General features: G+C 37.4%; 1 protein-coding gene across 12 annotated transcripts in view; it reads right to left on the bottom strand.

Moving 5' to 3' along the window:
- Positions 1-25,450, bottom strand: part of prdm16 (PR domain containing 16) — a gene marked incomplete at its 5' end in the record, with an annotated part of 246,373 nt that extends 220,923 nt beyond the window's left edge. For 7 of the 12 annotated variants that reach the window (XM_084390313.1, XM_084390316.1, XM_084390319.1 and 4 more), the window contains one exon: positions 9,761-10,028. In XM_084390313.1, the coding sequence (XP_084246439.1) occupies positions 9,761-9,947 (187 nt within the window). Of the gene's footprint in view, positions 1-9,760; positions 10,029-10,454; positions 10,792-25,361 lie in introns of those variants that run through there. The other 5 variants (XM_084390325.1, XM_084390326.1, XM_084390314.1 and 2 more) reach the window with 2 other exon arrangements.
- Positions 25,451-26,141: the final 691 nt, after the last annotated feature.

Here is a 26,141-nt window from a genome sequence, read left to right as displayed (position 1 = left end):
GGGCCTTCTGAAGCCAGGAGGACAACCCCTCGGAGGGGACAATTTGCACTTTTACAAGAGCCGCTGAGGGACGGGGAGAAAGGAGAGGAAAAGGGAAACTATGGCATCTTTTATCGCAGAGACAAAGCGCCGCATCCTTTCAAAGGCCTGCGCTGGAGCTTCCAGAGCAGAGGAAGAGCGAGTGAAATAAAGACGAAGAAAAACACAAGAGAGAGAAGGGGGTAGGAGCAGAAGAAGTGGACAGCAGTCGGAAAAGGGGCACCGGTGCCAACATGCGCTTCACAGAGAGAAAAGGGCCGGGGGAAGTAGCCGAGAGGGTGTGGGGGGCGAGGGGGGCCTGACATGCGGCCAACTTGTAGACCCTCCCAGAATTCAACAGCTTCTCTCATTATCATTATTGCACAGGGCCCAAAACCAGCAACAAATCTCTAAACGGACCTAAACTAGAGGCATGCACCCGCTGGAGACTCGAGACTTCGACACTGCCTAATATATACACTATAAAAACTGCTCGTTAACACATGTAACGACCTGGGTTTGTTGAAAAGATATTAATATGCATTAGTATTGCTTTATTATATTACATTTTGGGGTTAAATATTTTATGTAACATGGGTCATTTTAAAAGACCGTTCACACCAAGGAACTGTAACTATAATAAGTATTAGCTATATTTATCATTAAAGTGGTAACACTTTATTTTACAGTGTCCTTGTTACATATGTTATATGTACTTACCATAGTAAATAACAGTAAATTATGCATAATTACATGCAACTAACCCTCAACCAAATCCTAATCCTACCCTAACCCTATAGTAACTAAGTACATGTAGTTGCTTAATATTACTCAGTACTTAAATATATTATTACACTGTAACAATGACAAGCGTAACCCTTTATTTTACAGAATGTGTAATTACAATGTAATTACAGTGTAGTTACCAAAGATAGTATTGGTAATATAACTACATGGGTTAAGGTTAGGTTTAGGAATAGGTTCAGGGTTAGTACCTAGTTAGTTTGTAAAAAAAATTCCAAACCACAACTAACTGTGATATGTTGTTGATCCTACACTGATCCAGTGTTGATCCTTGTTGCAACTATTAAAACTTAGGCATTTTTATTTGTAGCACAGTTTTGGGGAGTAAGCTAACTACAATAGCATTTTTACAAACAGTTTCCAGTAGCCTAACAGTAGCTCAGCAGTTTTCTAGTTTTGTGTGTGGTTTTTAATGTACATTGTTGTCAAATTGGTATTCAAGGCTTCAAAAGTAAACGATTTTTAATTATGAGTAGCATGTCGCTTCATAAAGTAGTTTCCTCAGCTCACAGTTCAATGCTCAAAGCTCTGAGAAAAATCTTTCAGAAACAGCATAACTTTTAAACGTTTGATGTACTGAAGTCATGCTTGCCTCTGACTGACAAAAAGCCATATTCAGGTTTCCATTTCATTGGTTAGGACACGTCAGACTCCAGTGTCAGATGGCTGACAGAGGCGGTGAAATATCCAGGGGTCAGATGCACGGCTGATAACGGCCCCTCAGCTTGACTGCCAGAGATGGGGCGTCTGCCCAGCACAAAATGCCATTTGTTGTCCATCACTCAGACACCGCGAGTTTAGCGCCGGCGCTGCGCTGAAAGGCACATTCACACAAGCTCACACACTGGATGTTTTTGCAATTCAATATTTTCACACACAGCCTCATCATTACGCTGGAACCGGAGCCTCACTGGAGAGAGCCTGCGCTTTCACGGACAGGCAAATCGCAGTTCGAGATTGAAGTTAATAGCCCATCTTGAAATGTTTTGCTGACTCCCTAAAAACCCCTTCTCAGCATTTCACTAACAATCTGATGAGGGCTTTCGTGTTTTTTTTTTTTTTTTCTTCTTCTTCTTTTGACCGAAGAGAGAGCACCCATATGCCACACGCTTTAGATCTAGTAGCCAACTGCGAGGTGACAGTAAAGACCCCATTATGCAAATACCCTCTAAAAAAATACATAAAATGCTCACAAATAAACCACATTTTGCATATCTGAATACTTAAAAAATACATACACTGTAAAAAAAAAAAAATTATAGGATAGATATGTTATGACAATATATTTTTTTACATTGCTTTAACTCATCAAAATAAGTTTTTATAAATTATACAAGATTCTACTTCTTTTTTATGTCAGTTTTATATAATTTAAGTTAAAATGACTTAAACATCCAAGTTCATTGAACTTAAAAATTTAAGGCAGCAACTTTTTTTTTATAGAGGAGATTTCATAAACATACACGGTTTCCAAAATACTGTCCTGTGTAAAGGTTTTTAAAACAGACAATTTATTGAAAGAATATTTATTTTAGGATATTTTTATTTTAGCCTGAAGCTTACATGAAGTTTAAGTGTTCACCTGTAATAAAAAAATAAAATAAAATAAAAGCTGAAAGTGCAAGTGGCCAGGGTTTGGTGTGTGTGCCAGTAATGATTTGTTTAGGATGTCGGCCTTAAAGTGGTTAAAGAAAATGGCGGCAGCTTGAGGTTTTATATATTTTTCCAGTAAGCCGCACTGTAGTTAATGAAATTTAACACACCAATAGTGTTGCCTCTCCCTCGAGAGCAAGAGCTTCATAATCAGCGTGCCAACACTCTCGTTTTTTATGAAAACAAATTGCAGCCAGGGAGATGGACTAATTGTGTTGCGACGCAAAGCAAAGAGAAACAACCATTCACGTCATTAAGCCAATTTTCATGGACAAAAATAGTTGAAGGGGCAGTAAGCAAGAGCATTCATCTGGTACACAGCGCACGATCCCACCCCCGCTCATGCGTACAAAGAAAAGTTAAGCATAAAGCAAATATAGGCTGCCTCACCCTGAGAAAGTCACTGGATAATGATGGCTCAATTACCGCACTGTCCAATTATGAAAAAGGTCTTTGGGAACATGAAAGATATCTTTATCAAAGCAAATCTAAGCACTCTATCTCTAAAGTACAAAACGACTCTACCATTACGGCACATCATACCATCTTGATGAGACAGAGTTGCCCATCTTCCCCCGTAATGACAAAAGATGGAGGACAGAAGATGAGTTCAAAAGATAAATGTGGAGGCCGGGCCCTTTGAAAACGAGCGGTAATGCTCAGCTCGAGTGGCCCACTGGGGAATGACATCCACTCTCTTATCGCCAAAGGATGCAACATCAAGGTCTGGACAAACAGCCCACGGGGCAGCTGTGCGGGCGCATGGGAACTTCAGCGGGGAATTACGGAATACGTGTGTGTGCATGTGTACGCACCGCAGGGGGGAACTGCCGCTCTAAACATCCTGAAAGTTGCCAAAACCACCAGCCTAGCCTGCTTCCAATAGGAAATGTGTTCACTTTGCCACTGTTGTTGGGAACACTTCAAATTCAACAATATTATCAATCTGTACTGACGCCCAAAAGCTATGGTCGCAAGTTCCGTCGTTATCAGCATAGTTCAACAAGTCGGTGTTTTCCGAAACCATCGTTCTAACGAACATTCGCAAACAGAATCGCAAAGTTGAGGGGTTGGAACGACAGCTCTCGACCTGTGGTTAGAAGCAGAGTTTCTTGTTTGCATGACATGTGGACTCAATAAATCCTTATCTTGAGCCAAATAAGCAAGCTAACATTCAGTACAATCTATATCTTTTATTTAGAATACATACAAATGTCATGTACGTCTTTTAGTTTGTCAAGAGATTTAAAGCGTCTTTTTGAAGAATGCGCATGTGCGAACGTGCTCTAGTTCGTAAGAACGAGCCTATGATTGAATCTGGAAATAAAGCAAAATAACTAAGAAAAATTAGAATTCTCACCGTGTCTGTAATTTATGGCAAAACATCTAGCATTAATTCGATCTCAAACAGATTAATCAAAAGTAGTTATTACTCCACGACGTTCTTGACATCATTAACCAACGTGGTTGAACGACCAATTTGCGACAATACGGTTTGGGGAAACAGTCGTGATAGCTAGTTGATTTCTTCACGATGCATCGTACTACGGTAGTGAAGCAGCGAGTTACGTCGTTGTACGGGAAACACACCCCAGAGCTGGATGATGACAGCATTTTTTGAAGAACTGCTTTATAGATGAAATGAACTAATTGAATAATTGATGATCTTTACAACAGAACTGAATCAACACTGAAATGACTTCAGCTGAACAACAGACGAAATGCATAATTTTCATGTTATCACTGTAAAGCTGCTCTGAAACAATTTGTATTGTATATATATAAATAAAGGTCCCTCCAAATATTGGAATCAAATTCCTGAGTATGTTTCATTTCAGTACATGTAAATTGACTCCTAAAATATTATAACCTCTTGCTGTTTTTACATAAAAAACATAGTTGTGAGAAATTCTTCGACTTCGAGCCCAGCTTTTGTGCAGCTTGTGGAGTGTTGACATCCGCAACAATATTAATTTGGCTCCCCATTAAAATGCAAGCACAACTGTGTGCCTCGAAATGTTGGATGGAAACTTCCCTGGCACTTTCTGGGCAGGAGTTACGACACCAAGACGTTTTACGGCCTAAAATTAGCAACCCTGAACACATGACGCGGGGTTAATTATTTCTCACAGTCCTTCCCGGTGGGCGTACAAAGCTTGTACAGTATCGACCAACTCCAGCCACGGAGCGTTCGGAGGTTGCACGATGTAGTAGAAGATGCTTAATTGTGTACTAGGGTGCCTTAAGTGCCTTCCTGCTGTAGAGCTGAGACCAGTGTTTGTTTGCATTATACAAGTGCAGCGGCTGCTGATCCCAGATCAGCGTTTACTTAACGCTTACTTCAGAAAGGGATATTCTGATAACGCCTTCATTATTATGTATATTTATTGCATATTCAAAAATTGTTTTCTTCCCACAGACGCCAGTTCCCTGAGGCTGATCTTGCATTTCCTAAAACCTTTAAAACAAACTGAGTACTTTGTGATGGTCAAAGACTGGCTTGCCATTGAAAAACAAATATTACATATAAACTGTCCCTGTCATAAATATATATAACAGATTGCATTAAAATGAATAACCTTTAATATGAGGTTGTTTGAACAGCACTGTCAAAAAAGAAAGCAATGGGTTGCCAAGTAACCCAGCAATGCTTGATTTTAACCCAGCATTTTTAGTGTATATTTACTGTATTAAATTCAAGCAAACATTGCTAAACTAAAATAAATATAATAATTATCTAATAAAAATTAGGGATGTAACGATACCCTCATGTCACGATTCGATACATATCACAATACTGACCTCACGATACAATATTATTGCAACTCCAAGACATATGATAAAAGGTTAACAAAAAATGTACCGTTGATTAAAATGCTAAATTTGATTGCTGATAACCCAATGCACAGGACAGTAGAAAAAATATTCATGATTCTGAAGCTGAAAATACAGAATTATTTTAGACTAATATGCTTGCACTCTTTCACTGACCCGATATATTTAAAATAATGTAGGCCACTTTTTACTGGTAACATCAGACATTTGGCATTATCAGGACCCACAGATATTCCCCCATTGTATTATTATACATTATATGTAACATTATATATAGTAGTTTAATGTAGTATTGACACTAAAACTCTTTTCACAGTAATTTTTATTTCGGGTGAACTATCCACGATACATATTGTTGCATTTTTGTATTGCGATTTATTGTGACACGATATATTGCTACACCCGTAATAAAAATATAGAATAATTCCAAATGGACTAAAAGATATAATTACAAAAAAGTCAATGAAAATATTTTCAGCAATTTAACTATCGAAAATAAATGATAACTTTAGAGTTCAATGGCAAATACAAGACAACATGCATAGCAAGAAAGAATAATAAGCTGCAATTCACCCAAACACCTTAAAAAACACACTTCTACGGCCAAGGAGTTGCAGACAGCCTGGGCTGTAACATGATAAGCACGTCTCTCTCTCTCTCAGACATGGCTTTAACAGTTCTGTAATGGCTGTCTTTCCCCTTCTGCCCGCTGCACCCTTCTCTGCTCCACAGCATGAGGGCCTGTTCTTAAAAATCCTATTTTTTTTCTTAAAAAACAAGGCTTGAGAAACAAAATAAAATGCGTTATGCTGGGAGGAAACACAGCAAGACACTAAAGTCATCCTTAAGGTATGCGCATGACTGCCAAAACACAGTCAAGTGATAGGCTTAGACTTTTCCTACAATTGGGTGAACGAAAAAGGAAAAAGAAAAAAAAAGGGTGTGCGGTTCCAGTGCGGCAGAGGACAGCTGAAACAGTGTTTAGACACACGCGTGAAAGGCCCTCCCACCAGCGAGTCACTGTGATGTCATAAAGAGGTGCCACAAGCGAACAATAACAGCGCAGTACAGTAAAAAGAAAAAAAACGAAGTAGAATGAATGACGTGTGACAAATGTGAGCAAGGTTGAGATGGAGCTGCCTCACCTTTGGGAAGCACAGGGCGATTCACGCGGTGAGCTGAGCTCAGGTGGGCATGCGCTCTCGACGGGAAACAGGGCCAGCTCTGCCTGTGTTCCATAAGCCACCCATCAACCTTTCCTCTCTCTCAAGATTGGGGTTAACTAAGCAGGCCGTCTGGTCAAAAGCTGCCCTACAGGCTGCCATTGAGGACAGATGTGTGTATGCATGCATTCTATGCGCAAGATGATTGTAACATTATCAAATACAAAACAAACTGGTTTCATTACGGTTACTCACCTGTGTGCGTGCGTGTGTGTGTGTGTGTGTTTTATGAACTCACACACTTATGTATTGCACACGCACACATTTAATGATTTTTCTCACAATTCTTCCAGTCTAACTGGCACTTTCATATGGCTTTTAACAAGAGCTTCTTATCAAACACACACTTGCACGCGAGGAGTAATACATCTCTAATGGCTCATGCACCATTAATCTGTACTCCAGCTCTCATGTGTGAAAGCATATTGTGCACATATACACAGTCACACTAGCTTGAAGCGAAATGTCAGCCATTTTGCCAGTAAAAGCCCAGTTTTGAGTGCTGACAGGCTGTGTCTTCTAGCAAGACATCACACACAGCTTCTATTGTTGCTTTACAGTGTTATGGCTTGATTTTATTATGTCTTGTCAAAACAACATATGCTGCACAAGAACTTTTTGATTTGTTATCCATTGCTATTTTATTTCTATGTGCAACTTTTCTCTTCAAGGACAGCATCAATGTAAACAGCAACAAAAAAAAAGCCCACATTTCAGTTAAAGAGAGAAAAAGAAAAAAAAAGTTTGAGAAATGTTGCCCATGTTATAAGATTAAAACAAAGTATAAATAATAAGTAATATTACAAGTATATTAGAAAATTAAATATGTTTGCAATGTGCTAAATAAATAAATAAATATTGTATCGTAAAAAAATATGCATATTTTATATATCTCTGTGTGGCATATTTTAATGACCAATTATGAGGGTTCCGACCCTTTTTTTTTCTTCAGTGACGTCAATTAGCCTGTATGCATAGCCTATAAATATACATGGCCCCGGAAAAATCATCGACAATAAAATTCATGGACAGTCTCGTCTCGTGCATGGCGGGAGATGGCCTATAGAATCACCAAGAGTCGGATCCGACTGAAATTATTAATGAATGAATGAATGCATATGTCGCTCGAACCCAGAAAACTACTCTTTCAACATTGTTTTTCGTGACAGAGCAAGGCCTCGCTTGAGTTCATTATTGATTAGACATATAACTCCAACTGTAGATGGTTTAAAAATAATTCATATTTGTTTCCAATATTATTATAAATATATTACACAAATTACACAATATTTTTCCCCTAACATTACAATTCAATTTAAATTTAAATATGATTTTACCATTGCAAAACGGTTACTAATGGTTCAAATAAATTACACAGAGAGAGAGAGAGAGAGAGAGAGAGAGAGAGAGAGAGAGAGAGAGAGAGAGAGAGAGAGAGAGAGAGAGAGAGACTGTATCGGGCGAATATACCTGGGCGCCAGAACAAACTAATTTCGCTGTGAAACTTAAATATCGTACAATAATATAGCAAAGGCAGAGCTTGTACTAAGTGTTTGTAAATAAAACCACAGATTATTCATGTTAAATTATAAAGCATTAAACGCTCGTCGAAAATGAATGAATGGCCTAATATTATGAATCAAGCTCTTGTAATACCTGCGTTTATGGCCACTTGATTCGTTCACTAATAGCAGATGATCCAGTCGCCAGATGGGGGGTTGTGCCTTACTCGGATCGCACGTTAACCTGTTATAATATCGTTTAATTAAACATAATTATGGATATGACATTTGATTGCACTGAGGTATGAGAAATAATTAAAAGCAATGACCGTCGGTGTCTTTTAAAAACGTATAGTCTTTAAGAAGCTTCTCGGCAATACCTGCTATTTCTTTTGATACTGACGAGACGGCAAACTCTTGAGTTAGGCCTACAAAAATAATAATAATTTTGCAATGTATTAATATTACATTACTTGCGTTTAAAAAAATATATATTTTGGACATATGTTTAAAAAATAATATATGGGGAAAAACAATGTAGGTTACATTTAAAGAATAATGCATTATGCTATAATAATAATAATAATAATACACATTGTTTTATCCTCTGTATAGTCTCTTTGTCATTTCAATTAAAATGAATGCAAATCAATTTGAAAATGTAGGCCTATTATATCTTTATGCATTCGTGAGCAACTGAGCTTAATGTGAACGCGGGAGCCCGTAGACTCTAATAAACATCATAACTCAGTGATATCGCACACAGATTGAATGCAGTCATAAAGTAAATCTGTCGAATATAAATCTGGAAGAGCAGAACACTGATGAGCTATTCAAAGAAACGAAATGAAATAAGTTATAAATGAAATAAGGAAAGCACAAGAATAGCCTACGCCATATCAGTAATCTTTAATAAGCGCTTGCTTTAGAAATTGAGATCAGGCCCTCAAACACAAAAACGAAACTATAATATCTCAGAGAAATGCACAATAAATACCTTGAAATGTAAATAAAAGAAGGTCTGATAGGCTATAGTGAACACTCAAGAGAGTTGTCGTGTCACTATACTGACCTCCAAACACAAAACCCAATTAATTTTGAATGGCCAACAACAAAACACGATAGCACGTTAATAGCGATTCTCGTGAGTCATCGCAAAACAAGTCTCGTGCGCTACAGAAGTCTGGAAGTGTGCATGAGAAAATACCGAGGCCCACATTTCTGTCCCAAAACAAACTGAGTAGTATGCTGTTCTCCCGGCAATATGAATCAACAGGTCATCAGGCCCACGCGGGCTTTACTGCATATGTTTAGATACCAAAATGTCTTCATATTTTCATAAACGTCGTTGAAACATTTAAGGTGAACATTTTACAAAACTGCTCAATGTTGCATTTGTTTCATACGACTATAGTTCAGGCTATCTTCAGTTAAAAATAAATTCGTTTTTATTTATCATTTTCCTCCGGAAACATATCTTCGTAACATTATACTTCATTAATAAACTTTTTAAATCCTGTTGCCATTTAATGTTGTAATGAAGCCTTTTTCTAATAAACTGTGCACTGAATGCTATGGTCGCATGCAAAAGTTTTACGGGCACTCAATGTAAGAACACAGTTTGACGGTAAAATCCTACCTATTACAAACAAGTCGGAATACAAAAGAAAGCCAAACAAACAATAAGCAAAGACATCGTGCCGAGTCCAGAGGAGATTTACACACTTTTCCTCGAGTCCAGAAAAGAGCCGACTCTATTTTCTTCAATACGCCATAGCCTATATGCATTATTGATTTGCCATTGCCGAGCCGCAACAGACCCCAGAGGACAAGGATTCCTAAAGCAACCTCCTAATTTTAGATTATCGGAAGAATTGTCCGTTTTCGTTTCATATTCCTTCTTCCGTGGCATCCAGCGTGCAGGCAGAAAAACCCTGGAGATCTCCACACTCAAGTCTGTGCGTCCTGGGGTCCATGAGCAGTGCTACAGCGCCCACTATTTCAACAAGCAGGAATATGATTTCACAAGACCTGGAACCACTCAATAAAAAAAAAGTTACTATCCCTTTCGACAACTCTCCGCTAACTTTCGTGTAACAATTCTCTACGGTTTCTCGACTTCGCTAAAACACGAGAGGGAAACAGCACGGCCATGGAAACGCTCTCCTGACCATTTCAGCCAAAGCACCATCACAAACGAAACTTCTGAACAAGCACGCTACGGCAGCATCTGGTTACGCGCGGATCACGGAGAGTTTGAGCGATTTCAATGCAATTGAGAGCTGAAAAACAAACGCACCGGACAAAGACACGCTCTCAGCAGGAACTGATCAATGAAAATGACACTTTGGTGATGTGCGCAAGGGTTCAAAGTACCGCGCGGCCGCTCAGGAGCGAAAGAAGCGCAAGAAGGACCTACTTTTGGCCAGTTTTCTCGCCCTCGCCTTGGATCTCATCTTGTCGGCTTGTAGATTCCTCGCGTCCTCCTTGAGCTCAGAAGCAGCAGCAGCGCTATCTTCATCTCACGAGCATTGTCAGTTTGGACACCTTCGCACATGCGCACAGGCCATTCAATCTGACACCCTCGTCAGGGCCAAAAACTTTCCAATGTATTCATCATCATCACTTTTTGTCCTATCGTGTCTCCTTTAGATCACTTATCTCTTTCCCTCCTCCTCCACTCGCTCCGCAACATCTCGGATCGCCCCCCACCTCCCCTTCTTGAGCTCCTGAGGAGGAATAAGTGCTATTTTTCAGGGACCTGCGGAATTCGGTACGACACTGGACATTGAATCCTGGATGGGGTCAAGGTCGCAGCCCTCATACGCAAGGTGATCACGAACATTTCATGCACCCGACGATTTTAAAGCATGAAAATATCGTTGCAAGATATGTAATTATATGAAGCATATTCTTTCATAAAATAAATTATTTACGTATAGTAGTAGTATTCATGTTGTTCAGAAAATTCAATTATATGGACGTTCTCTGGGCATATTACTTATTTTGTAATAGTAATTTATTGTGAAGGTCTCTGTACCTGATGTGGATGTAAGAACATTGGTGAGTGCCTCATATTTAAATAAATAAAAAAACTATTAACATTATTAATTTAGGTGCGTTCTATAAATAGGTAAAAGGTGTGTTCAGTTTCAATGTTGCTATTGAGAGCCACCCGAGTCTCCGCGCGCTAGACTCCAGACGGCCAGAAGCTCCCGCGTGCGTGCGTGCATGTGTGTGTGAGAGAGAGAGAGCGAGCGAGAGAGAGAGAGTGTGTGTGTGTGTGTGTGTGTGTGTGTGTGTATGTGTGTAATGTTAAAAGAGTAGAAATACTGTATGTATGAGTGCATGCGTGGGATCCGCACTGAGATGGTATATTCATATAAACTCTCTCTTGAAACAATGCATTCTGGGTCTTGTTTGGGTTTTAGGTCTCGATTAGGTTTTGTACATCAATATTTGGTATGTACAAATTCGTGGCAGTTTATGTGCAGGTAAAGCAAGCAGGGACCGACAAGGCAACCGATTCACTCATGTAAGTATGATTCTGTTGAATTATTTGTTTTACGTATAGACACACATCTAACCTGCATGTGCACAATCATTGCATTTTAATGATCATTGTAAGACAGGCGTGCTGTCAGAATCAAGCCTCATAGCAGGCTCAACATTTTCTGCATTTGGCACTTAATATAGATCCTGCTATAGACACATCAAAGGATAGGAGTCGGTATGATGCGGAAAGGTAGTGTCGGAAATGATCCGGATTGAAAACTCAATAGCCTAAATATTTTCATTATTGTGCGTTTTGCATTATTAAAAATTATATAATCCAGGCTGCCGGTTTTTGCCACAATCTATTGTAATTCTTTATTATTATTATTATTATTATTTCTCAATTGCTTTGGAAATAACCTGACAGTTTTTATTTATTATTTCTCTTTGTAGTTAGAAGAGCATTCTGCAGTAAAACGGGTGTCGTTTTGTCACGAGATCCCGTGGGAGCTCGAGAGCTCGCGCAGGTGTCTTAAAGACATTTAAAGCAGCCATTAACAGTCATGCATGTCCACTAACTTTGAGGGTCGCTGTCAGTCTTTTTCCGTTGATGTCATTCCCAAACTACATGCTTGATATAGGTTACTCTTTTATGCTTTTATGAAGATATTGGATAAAGAGGATATAGAGGTCCGAGCAGCTTCCGTATTAAAACCAATAAATATGATTTTTCACAATAAGCATATTGTGAAACATATCTAAAACAATGCTTTTTCTCAAATAAATGTTTTAGGCCGAATGAGGCGCGTAACGTTTATGTATGCGTAATTATCGGTGGATAGGCTTTTGATTTTGTGCAAACAAACTCCAGAGCCTATTTCATTCATTATTGAAATAATAATTGTGCACCTTATTTGGCTCATCTGCTTTTGGCGTGTTGAAGAGGTTTAGATGGACTAACAAGGCACAGTGCTTTAAACACTTTTACATATATTAAACCTGCCGTTACCTGCTCTGAAGGAAGAAGAGATCTTGTTACTAAGCCCCCACTGACGAATGACATTTATTGGTTTATTGATTGACTCCATATTAAATGTTTTATCGGTAAAACCTTCTCTTGTCAAGACATATGATACGATACGAAACATGTATTGCCATTCAGTTGGATATGTGAGATACAAAAATTCGGAGATAATTTCTTTAAACAATGCTTTTTCTTAATTACACAAATTATATTTGATCACGAGATGTACAGGTGCAGGCTATTAAAAAAGTGACATTATTGTGTTTAATTATTAATTATGCTATAAAGATGAATTATTCATCTTTATATCATTTAGCTCATAAAACGTAACTGTTGTTTTATTTTAGAGCGAACAAAGATGAATTGATACACAGATCTATATATAAAAATGTTACATTTTTTTCTTTAGGAAGAGCTTGCTATACACAATAATTCAAATGAAAATCTCTCTCACACATTGGGCTGGACTTTTTTTCATATACGGAGCAACACCTTTGTAAAGGCATTTAACTGTAATTACACTTGTAAAGAAAAGTGTTGCTCCTCATCACTAGCTCATTGGGGAATAGTTTTCTGCGTCATTTAAACGTCTGCCTTTTTACAAGCTCCTGGAAACGTGATGGCTGTAACCACGCATTTGGACTATTTTCTTTCCAGATTGTTGCCATTTTCCTGTGGTTTAGCACAGGAAGGGAGGGATGCTGGCCCAGACCCCGGAAGAGAGGTGTTCTGCAAACCAGGCCTCAGGAACATCCACACTGAGAACTGATGCCAGTCACAGAGTTTGTGTCACCTTAATTAGTTAAGGACAGCATTCAAGAGGTTTGTCAACTAGCCTATATATATATATATATATATATATATATATATATATATATATAGTTGTACGTGTATTTTTATTAACTTCACCAAGTCAAATAAAATATGTATACAGGCACCATTGTCTCGCTGTCATTGTGTTCAGTCTAATTAATTCTAATAAGACTTCAAAATGTAAAGTGTTTTGATTCAATATTTTGGGTTAAACTTACAAAAAGTAATTTTAACAAATTAGGAAGTTATTTTTATTTTTTTTATTGTTCATTTTATATATGATCAATAAGTTATGACAACATATGTTTTTACATAGCTTTAACTCATCAAAAATAACTTTTTATTCAACTCAGCTTAATTTAATTTAAGTTGAAATGACTTCGATCCAAGTTGATTGTACTTTTTTTTTTTTTTTTTAAGTCAGAAAAAATAATAATACAGTGTACTTTTGGGTACAACAGACTGCAACAATTTATACCGTCATTAATCGGCACACATTGTTTAATTTTACCATACATTTATTTGAACAAAAATTATAACTACTATTAATAGCCAGCTAATGATAAAAACAATAGTGGAAATAACAACAAGTAAAAACATAAAATAATTCAATACTATTAGGCTAATACAAATAATAATAATGTTTAACCGTTATAAATAAAACTGATTAGAATTAGATGGATGAGATAAGTCTCTGTTGTTATTGCTATACGTTCGTCGAAAGCAAATGAAACCAAATCTTTATTCATGGTAGGAAAGGGCTCGGCTTATGTGTTACGCACTGATAGGATCTCACCACACTCAATATGTGAAATGATATCCAGCCAGCAGTGGCCACAGTCGGAACACACGGGGGAAAAAACCCACTTGTTGCGACAACTACGCCTGCGCTCTGATCTTTACATGCTAATACAGTGGATGTAATGGCAAAGTAAACACAACTTCATGATGACGGGGCTTCGGGCAAGTTCCCTCACTCTCTCCATTGTACACGAACAGTGTGTGTGTATGCGCGCGTGTGTGTGTGTGTGTGTGTGTGAAGGAAAGAGGGAAATCAGAAAATTGGCAAAGGTACTCAATGGCTGTAGTAACAAAACATGATCAAAGAAGGCAATAGTGGTGGTTGCCGTAAACACTTTGAGAATGGAGAGGTGAGGCAGCGTAAACAGTGAAAACAAGCATGCGCATGTCGAACACTTACAAAAGCTGTTTTACAGATTGCAAGTGATTTAAATATATAGGCTATAATATATATATATATATATATATATATATATATATATATATATATATATATATATATATATATACACATACATATAAATATATATACACATATATATATATATATATATATATATATATATATATATATATATATATATATATATATATATATATATATATATATATATATTCCATCGCGCGCATTTGGATTGCCCTTATAACGTAAGGCGCTTCACAGCTAATGAAACCGCGAGAGCAACTACCTACAGTTAAGTTCCCTGGGTAATTATTAGCCATTAATTGGGTTCAAGACCTTGGGAGTGTATGGGAAATAGGAAATCTGACCACTAATCCTAGACAGACTTTTTTCCTCCGTTGTCCGTCCTCGTTCAAAGCGAAGGACTATACGGGCGCCACGGTTAATGCACACACAACCTACAAACAGGATCTAAACATGCAATATAACCTGATCCATACATAACCTTCCAACAGATTATCTCAAAATCCCAACACATACAACATAACCTACAAACACATTACAGTACAGCATTACCAAAGACATTTAACCTATACAAACATCGTCAAACACAACATATATCACAAAATAATCCACATATGAACTGCAAACACATTTTCTGCACATATACAATAATGTAGGCTACACATCTCATACAAATACATAAACTAATGCAATCATTTATTGGGAGTTAAAAAAGATTTTTAGCTATGTTTTCAAAACTGAAATGTTTGTAAAATTGATAAGCGCTTACAGAAATGTCATTCCGCACAACAATTATCAAAATAAGCATTTTCATGCCTGTAGTCTGTCAGTGCAGAGGTGTTTTAAAGAGTCAAATTAAATAATAGGCTACAATGATTTTGTTTGCATAATAACAGTGCTTTAATTTAACAACAGTGTAACAGCTGTAAAATAGAGCACAGCCCCATGCATATGATACATATAACCACAAGTCTTGACTTGAGTAAGCGGCATATGGCATGTTACATTAATTATGCTGCAATGATTCGCCCGCTTTCATCACGCATCTTCATAACCGCTTGTGATTAATTGCGCTGGAGGAAATTGCGTTAAGTGCTTTTCCTGTCAAAATCCCGTCTCGGAAAGGTAAATTTCGATGTTGTCGTTGTTATTGTTGTCATCCCTGCAGATGAAAAGAGACGGAGTCTGGAGACTTCATGGAAACGCACATGTGAGGATCGCCCGAGGCAAGCAAAAGAAAATTACCCCGTGCAGAAACGACCCCTAATATGATGTGATCAATCACTCTGTCTGCGGGAACACCACAGTCTCTTTACATCCCAAATATGTGCTCAGATATCGGCAAACAGGAAGATGATCAAATGATCTGATTTCTGGTCTCTTGATACGCTTGGGTCAGTGCAGGTGTGCAGACATTGTACTGACACAAATGGGATTTTTATGGGATTTTTACAACAATAATAAACAAATAAACAAATATTTATATATATATATATATATATATATATATATATATATATATACACATATTATTTATTTATTTATTTATTATTATTATTATTAAATACATTTAAATTAATATAAATGTTTGAATACAAATACATTAATTTAATAACACCGATCAATAATAATATACCTATCCTATCTGTTCATTCCTTTTTTTTTTTTTATGTTAATTTAATTTAACTTAATGTTTTTTCTTCAGCCTGAAGTAAAGAGTATTCAACATAGCCATTTCAAATTATGAATTCGTTGCACTTTCTAATAATTCTGCTATAATTTTTTTTTATGATGTTACAATCGAATTCAACAAAAACACATGCAGTTCTTACATGTCAGTAAAATTAGATCGATGCGAATCCCATACAAACTCTAGTGGCTATGCTATGGTCTTTGTTTAGGCATCATTATTTTTGGTTACGCTTTATTTTAAGGTGACGTAAAATAAGAACGGAGTAGCCTAATATTAATTAACTACATACTAGGGAGTTACGGTTGGGGTTGGGTTTTGTTTTAGGGTCAGTTACTTGTAATAATAGATCATTTACTGTTATTACTATAATAATTAGGCTACATGTAGTAACGTGTAACTACGTTACCTTAAAATAAAGTGTTACCTTATTTTTTTTTTAATCATTATATCAACATAAATCAATTAAAGACACACTTAAAATATTGTTGTATGCAATCTATCTTTATTTAAAAAAAAAAAAAGATGTCCACGAGAGCCAGCGCGATTGTGTCATGTGACAATTTTCAATATTCCCCCAGGGCCTTTACTGTGGTATTCTGATGACCAGGGCTAAATGAAAAGGTTAATTAATCATTTATTACATTTAAGAGCTGTGTGTTCAATAACATTCTGTTTTTGCTCAATAGTACACACGGGGTAAATGGCTGAAGGGCATCAGCAGAAGTCTCGGGAATAAACTGCGTCTGTCAATGGTGCGTGACGGGACACATGATGTTTGAAAATCTAAGCGCACTCACTCACACAACTCGCAAAGCTTGATCGATTAAACACATTTTGCCATGAATCGGCGATATCAACTCAGATGTGCCACTCTAGCAGAAAATAAGAGACACATCTACACAATATTAGCTTTTATGAATAAAGGGTAACAGTTTATTTTTTACAGTGTCCTTGTTACATATGGTAGCCTACATGTACATAATTACATGCAACTAACCCTCCACCAAATCCTAATCCTACCTAGTAATGTAGTTGCTTAATATTACTCAGTACTTAAATATATAATTACACTGTTACAATGACACCTTAAAATAAAGTGTAACCCTTCATTTTAAGGTGTCATTGTTACAGCGTAATTATATATTTAGGCCTACTCAGTAATATTAATTAACAACGTACTTATAGTGTTAGTGTAGGATTAGGGTTTGGTTGAGTGTTGGTTGCATGTAATTATGCATAATTTACTGTTATTACTATGGTAAGTACATGTAACCTATGTAACAATGACACTGTAAAATAAAGCGTTACCAAGTTTACTTTTCATGAGGTAAAATTGCTGCCTTTCTGTGCACAGCGGGTTTAATTAAACAACTCAGCAATTAATGTTCTTGAAACCCTTCCAAACCTGTTAATTTTTATTTATAGATACACACTAAACTACACACATGTATAGCCTACACTTATTATAGGCTATCTATAACATAGCAAGGCTTGGCAGAGGGGGTTGGTTAAATGTCTGACGTATGAATGGCAACATTAATTAATTTAAACACTAACCAAAAATCAAAGTCCCCCTAATGAATTCATTGCTCAGGCTGAGTGTTGACTTTGACTTGCAGATGGGACTGCCTGAGTGGCTCATAAATGGAAGAGAGCAGGTTTCAGTGAAAGACCTCTCAGTGTTCCCCTCCTCTTTCTCATCAGCCCTTCCTGGAGTGACTGTGCATAGTTTCCTTTTGATTAGGACCATCTCCTCACCAGACGTCCCAGCAAAATCAACACATTTATGCTTTTGCATACATGGAGGCCCCAGAGTCATGACAGGAGCTAAAACATTATTAGGTCAAGCATGTGAAGGTGTAGTATAAATAAAAAAAATGGTGAAATTGTGTACCGTTGAAGAAGGCCTTGTGGTTATTTAGGGAGGCAGAACTTACGTTTTCTCCATTTCTCAAATTTTGTTTGGGGAATAAAAAAAGAAAAAAAAGAAGCAGTTTGCAGTCGTTAAAGAGCTTTCACAACCGAGAAACCCATGCACGTGAGCTTGTGAGGGAACGTCATGACAGTTGACAAATATGTAACGAACACAAAGAATACCAAACCAATGCAAATACCAGTGAGACATGCCCTCAAACACACTCACACAAAGACACCAACACACACAGACTCAAACACACACTCTCGCAGTGGTAAATCACTCTTATTGTCCCTCGTTTAAGCTGAAGACTGCCTCTCGTTGCTTATGCGCAGCTGGGATTAAGACTTGAGCTGGGCTGCTTATTTACCTGTTTATGAGTTTTATTAGGCAGTCGATCTGAGGCAGTGTGCGTGTGACAGCAAGATTAATCAGCTGCTGCTCTGGCCAAACTACACACATGCAAACACCTCACTCTCTGGCGCTCACTTCCTCTAAAGAGCAGAGATAGATAGATTTCTACTGCTTTGAAGAGAATGCAACCTCTTCCTGAAGAAAACCCAGAGATAACCAGTTTACTCAAAACGACCACTCTTGTTTTAGTTTAAGATCATACCAAGAATGTAAATGGATAAAATGTGCTTATCCAGTTAAAACGCCCTATAATGCATTAAAATGTATGCACCTATTAAAGGGATAGTTCACCCAAAAATAAAAAAATTATATCATTAATTGCTCGCCCTCATGTCGTTCCGAATCTAACTTCTGTCCCTCCATTGACAGCTATGCATGATTTGACGCTTCAAAAATGCCAAAGAGATCGTAAAATTAATCCATATGAATTGAGCAGTTTAGTCCACATTTTCTGAAGAGACACAATCGCTTTATACGATGAACAGACTGACTTTAGGCTTTTATTCACATATAAACATTCATCAAGTCACACACTGCTTGTTCTCACAGCTTGTTCTAAATTAAATCGGTTCATCATTTAAAGCGATCGTGTCTCTTCAGAAAATTTGGCTCAATTCATATGGTTTAGTTTTGCGATCTCTTTATGAACTTATTGAAGCGTCAAAGTGGTAGTTGCCTATATGTCAATGGAGAGACAGAAATCTCTCAGATTTCATTGAAATAAATCTTCATTTGTGTTCCGAAGATGAACGAAAGTCTTACGGGTTTGAAACAGTGTGAGTAATTGATGACAGAATTAAAAACTTTGGGGGAACTATCCCTTTAAGAACATTAGAAAATAAATTTGTAATGCCCAATTTCAGTCTTCGGAATATTCTTCGAAAGCAATGATGTGAAAAGTGTCCCTGCTATAACTGTAAAGAAATGAAATGCACTAAAGAGTTCAGCAATCATAATTCATTCCCCAATACATAATGAACTGGGATACTGAGTGGGAGTTTTGATTCCAATCTGTGTGATGAAGCTTGAATATCTCAAATTACAAATTCATCTTCAGAATGCAACAGCAAAGAGCACAGACACTAACATAGTCCGTTTCCAGGAACATTCGACATTTTCGCCTCATATCAGCTTTTGTATTGTATTGCTTTGATTTGCTACGATCTGAAGCAATTCTTTGAAGTTGTGTTTGGACACTGTGCACCATACATACTGTAAACATGTCTGAATATCACTGCATTAGATAACAAAATATCAAACCAAGTCATATTTATTTTAGTGAAAGCAAACAAAACATCACAAAAAGACAGCTGTTTGGTTTCGAATTGATAAAGCAATAGATACACTGATCAAAAAGAAGACAAAAAGTATTTGGACTCTTTCTGTTTGTCAAACATGATCATGGTTCATGTGATGAACTACACTTGTGGTTACCCGCCTAGGACACTGAAAGTCACTGACACAACAATTGATTAAAAGCCATTGCAAAAATGGCTCAGAAAAGCTAGAGGCATTTGTGTGAGATTTTATTTAATGCAGTGGCATTTATGCATTTTTAATTGTGACTTTTAAGTGTTTTAAATGAAATAGGTGCTTTACTGTGTAGTTCCTCATGTGGGACTGCTATTAGTGTCTAAAGACTGCCCTCCTGTGTTCCTCATACAAAGTGATTCAGTTTGTCCCACCACCAACTCCACCAGTTCAGCATTCCTTCTCCTCTCCCGTCATTCCCATGTGGGCTACACCCCCAGCATCCCAGGCCACTGTACGCCGTGTATTACTTTGTTTCAAATTTCATCCAACCTCAACAATCCTTACTCACAAAGAACATTCGACACTGATCCAGAATCAGCACACTGCCACTATTGATACTCACACAAAAACAAACTCCAGACGCAACTTATGAGGAATCTGTTTTATAAAGAAAATTGTGTGGGGATAAATTCTGCATAAGTTTTACCTCACCATTTCTTTTCACACTTCTCAAAAGACGCGTAGGATTCAAGTTCAGTTTGTATCCGCCTCCCTCAGAATAAAATAAAGATGGAAACCACTTCATTTCAGTAACGAACATTTTTATGAACAGTATGAATGAGTCTTATAACTTCTAAGCTTACAAGATTAAAAATGAACATACAGATAAAAAAGAAATGACAAGTGCCAGGACAGAATCTTATTTCTGAATAAGATATCTTATTTTAAGCCAATGCATGGTGTGAAATTTAAAAACATAGGCCCGGTTTCACACATAGAGCTTAGATTAAGCCAGAATTAGGCCTTATATATATTTCACTTAAAAATGAAAATTCTGTTATCATGTGCTCACCCTCAGGTTGTTTCAAACTTGTCTTCTGCTGAACACAAAGGAAGATATTTTGAAGAATGTCGGTAACCAGACAGTTGATGGACCCCATTGACTTCTGTAGTAGGAAAAAAAATACTATGGAAGTCAATGGGGTCCAACTGTTAGGCATTCTTCAAAATATCTTCCTTTGTGTTCAGCAGAAGAAAGAAATCCATACAGGTTTGAAACAACTTGAAGGGTGAGTGAGTGATGACAATTTTCATTTTGAAGTGAACTATTCCTTAAAGTAACTATTATAAATGTGCATTATAAAACGTGTTATCTTGAGACAAAACAATGGCACTTACATATTGCAATATACATATACAGTGACAGTGCAAGTTGTTTTCAGTTAAAACAGCTCAAACATGCGTTTTAGTCTGGGTCTAGTGAAACAAGACAAGACAAGACAAGACAAAATAAAGGCTTATATCACATGGGAACATATACAGGGAAACAGAATATATTACATTGCATGTACACTCTTAAAAAATAAAGGTTCTTTATGGGCACCAATGGTTCCATGAATAATCTGTATTATCCATGGAACCTTTCCATTGCACAAAAGGTTCTTTATAGTGTAAAAACATTCTTTAGATTATTTAAAATGTTCTACACACCAAGAAAAAAAAATGTGTTCTTTTAAAAACGGTTCATCTATGGCATTACTGCGAAAACACCCTTTCGGAATCTTTATTTACTAAGAGTTTGGTTTGGTTTATGTTTCACATTATGTCTTACACTCTTTCTTCCATCATGCTCAAGTAGCAATATACAAATAGAGCAAAGGAAAGGCACGCAAAATATGAATGAATTTGCGTGCATGTCTTGCATTCTGTCACAGGCTGAGTTTAAGCAGGCGTTCACCCGCGGCTCAGAGGGGAGCTCGGCTAGCCGTAGAGGAATGTTGTATCTACACGGCCCTGGATGGCTTAAAACTCCACAACTCATGTCCTACCTACCACATAGCCAGTGAACTCTCCAGCGCTTTACTCATAATAACTACGGCTTTAAGAACATGCTCTCTTGGCTATTATGATTATTCTGTGTGACAAATGCAGCCTGGAGATATGACAAGTGTTGGCGGTGCAGTTACGTTTTCCTTAAAGGTACACTAGCCTTCGCTCAAAAACAGAGTCGTTGATGTTTAAAAAATAGAAAATACGCTCAAAGCGTTAAACGCAGATGGTCGGCAGTCAGTGTGTGAGAGAGATGGAGGGACGGAGAGAGCAAAAAGGAAAAGTGAAAGAGTGTGAGGGGGAAAATTAAGTGTGAACAAAGAATAAATCTTTCTGCAAATAGCCTACTTTTTTTCTCCACTTTTCCAGGATCGAGTTATGCTTTGCTTTAATTAAAATGTATTTCTCTCCAAGATGGAGGCATGTGGATTGGCCCGACCCCGGCCATGATGCCAACCTGTCAGACCTTTATTTAGACTCCACTCTGTGAACGACACCACAACCATTAATCAACATTCCTGCCAGCTTTTCTATCCAATTTATTCACGTCTTCTTTCCGAGGGGATAGATTTGTCCAAAAGGGTGGCTGGGAGAGTGAATCTCTGCAGAATTTAATCAACAACACCTTTCAAAACTAAACCTTTGGAAAAACGCACATCTACTTACATTTTGCGACGCAAAACTCCAAAAACGTGCCTGTGCATACAATTCACTGCAGTTTCCAGCTTAAATGAACACTAGAGACAGTATAACACCAACAACTTTTATTCCTATTCACACAAATTACGATTACAGGGACATATTACCACATATTACCATAGTGCATGATTTGCAAATTAATAAATTTTAACGTTTGGATTAGGCCTACATATCCAGTACCATGTGTATGGATTTCTAATGTATCCTATCCATCAAAATCCAGTGAAACATGGTTCAACAAAACAAAGTAAAATTTTTATTTTTTTTGCTTGAGCAAATACGCTTTGCTCTGACGTTTGCTTTTGTTAACCCTATTGGTTAAAATTAGGATATGGTTTAACGTAGGTGGTGCGTCGTTTTCATACGCAATACTAATCTGCAGCTATCAGTTTATCATCAGTTTTTGAGAGAATTGAATGTGCTTTTAGTGCCACTTACAAGGCATTTCACTTTGAAACTGCTGCGAAACATACAAGAAGCAAGGTAAAACATGTTTTTTTTTTTTTTGCAAAAGTGTCAACAAATGCATGTATTTTTCATGAGCAACTACGGAAAAGCATTTTTTTTTTTTTTAATTGTTCACATTTGAAACAGGATTTTAGGTGTCTGGTGACAAGGTAACTACTTAACCCATTAATAGAAGGATTTTTACTTAACAAAAAAAAAAAAAAAAAAAAACCCCAACAACTGGACCACACATGGAGAGGGCTAAACTCTAATGTGTGCAATGTCAAGGATTTGCTCACTGAAGCTTTCAAATCTGAGGCCGGCCCAGGCTGTCGGGAGCGCGGGATTGTGGGTAATAGGGGCAGCTCTGTGCCCGGTCAGCCCTGCTGGACACACGTTTGAGTGAGCAGACACAGGGCAGCGTCTGTGCGTCCAGACCAGGGGCTATGCTTTTTTTCCCCCAAGAGCTCTAAACTCTTGTTGACAGATGAATCTTCCACTCCCTTCTCAGAGTCTCCTTCTCTTTCTCTCTCCATTTCAAAAGCTAAACTGACCTGATGGAGAAGATCCTATTCTGTTCTGTTCCCCTTCGCTTTTTGGCATCAGGTAATGTGTTTCCGACAACCGAACTTTTTTTTCTTTTTCTCTCCACCGAAACCCGTGTTAGTGAGGAGCGGTTCACAATCTTCTACCTTACAACTTTTATTTTTACCTTATTACCTTCTTCATCTCTTCCCACCTCTGATCTCTTTCTTTCTCCCCCCTTCATCCCACTCCTGAAAGAGCATCTCTGGCCACACAATAAGAGGCGAAGGGGGGGAGAGGAGGAATTTGCCGGCCTGGGATTGCACCTGGATGCCCAGAAAGGCCAGTCCTGCTGTGAGGAGCTATTGTTCGGCATGTCAGCGGCTCCCTGTTCTAATGTCCCTGTATATCATCATTGTGATTATGTCAGATGACTGGGGTGGCCCCTGCACCATGGAAAGCTTAAATGTGGACCCCGAGTCCCACTGGATGAAATCTTAGCACTTAACCCCAGCTATGAGCATTGTGTATCGCAGGAGGGTTTTTTCCTCTTTCTCCCTCTCTCGCTCTCTTCCCATTTTTTTCACTTTCTCCTATTCTTTTTAAAAGGCCTTACTCGCTTGACCATTCATTCTGTCTTTTACAACTTTTCTTTGTGATTTTTGCCTCAGTTCGGTGTGGGACAGGACTCTCAAAAGCACCTGTCTCCTCAAGTTCCACATTATATTAAAGGGAAGTACACAGGTCATGCCATCAGGTCAAAATGCTATTTTCTTTCAAATGATGACTTTTCTTCACAATATATTTATGAAAAGAGACTAAATATATTTATAAGCGTGTGTTTACTGGACAAATGATTCATTACATATAGTAATGCATTAATGAATAGTCATAAAAGAATAGCGAGAGAGATAAATTCAGCATTTAAAATAATAAATTCACTATTTGCACTTTTTTTTACATTGACAGGCAGCTGCCATTTTTTCTGCATATTTCACAAATGTATTTTTTTACAGTGTATGATATGCTGAGTAATTCAAATGATATAGTAACAGCTTGCGTCAGCTCAAACCCTCTTTTGGCGTTAAAAAACTACTGTCAGGATTTACTAAAGACACTGAAAAGCGCTGAAAATATGTGGAAAAATGTGGTTTTGCGGTTTTGCGGCTGACCTTATTGGATACGCATTTGTAGGAGTTTCCTTTTCAGACACAATATTTATGGGAGGAGAGTATTTAAGAGAGTATTTAAATGAATCATGAGAGGCATTTTACTATGGTTTGCTCTAGTCAATTTACTGGTATTTCCGCCATTATTTACCGTCTTAAATTAGCCGCTAATTTGCGCTGCTCTTGGTAGATTGTGTTGGTCATTATGGAAATGATCTGGGCATCCGTGTCGTCAGTAGATCATCTGCAGAACTTTCCATCAGTGCTTTTGTGGAATTGCGCTCTCCACTAATTTGCCCTGTTTAGTAAATCTGGCCCTATGTATTTGAACATACTACTCTGTTAGCGTAGTATTTCGCATACTAGGCCTATATAGTAGGGAAGTATTGGATTTCGTACGCAGTGACTGTGTGCTGGCTTATTATTATTTACATAGGTTCTTATTAGAAAATAACCATTTTCTGTGTTGCTATTTAGGCACTATATAAAGCTAGGAATGTTTTTATTTTCTATGCATATTGAAGCATCTCTTTTACTGAAGATTTAGATTTTTTTTAAAACACCCCTTGATTCCAAAAGCCCTGTGAAAAATAGCACTTACCCCAGAACTCTTGTCCCTCGTGTATCTGGGTTGATTTCCCAAGACTTAGCACAGGACAACCCAAATTCATCATTACACCGCCTCCAGTGCACTGTACTGAAAGAAAACATGCATGCATTATTAAATAAAGAATATCTAATAGTCATTCTTCCAAAGTTCCACTTCCTATAAGAATGATCACCTTGTCTGAAGTGTGATACATTTGGAATGCATATGTCCCATATTTTTGGTTAAAAATGAGATTTTAAGGGTTATACTTAAAAAAAAAAAAATTTGATAAGTTAATTGCATGCGCTTTAAATGTTTGGTCACATATGTTGGTGTTGGTGTTCAGGTTGCCATGTATTTATGTATAATTACATTTAAAATAATTACAAAAGAATTATAATTAACTATATTTGCATTTTGGAGTGTCGGTATTTTTAAGCTTCTTGTACTTCTTTTGTTAATACTATAGTAAGTCATTTTAGTAATGTGTAGTATGTGTGACAAAAAAAAAACACTAAAATGAAGCATTACCAAAAGGGTAAGTTGGAGCAGATAGTAAAGGAAATCAGTCAACAAGTAACCAGCATACATATTGTCACTAAATATAAACTTCATTATCGCCCAGCTCTGATCTGCTAAATGCAACTATGAGATATTGTGATATATATACACATTAACATCAAACTGTGTATTGTGAAAAGCGCAATACTTGGGAACTTCTATATAGCATCCCAGACAAGCTCAAACATTGGACAGTTGTAATTAGTTTAACATACTTCTGTTTGCATTATT

The sequence above is a fragment of the Rutilus rutilus genome (assembly GCF_951802725.1).
Source record: "Rutilus rutilus genome assembly, chromosome: 19".
Taxonomy (NCBI): Eukaryota; Metazoa; Chordata; class Actinopteri; order Cypriniformes; family Leuciscidae; genus Rutilus; species Rutilus rutilus.
The sequence above is the reverse complement of the archived record's forward strand: the minus strand, read 5'-3'. Positions and strand labels throughout refer to the sequence as shown.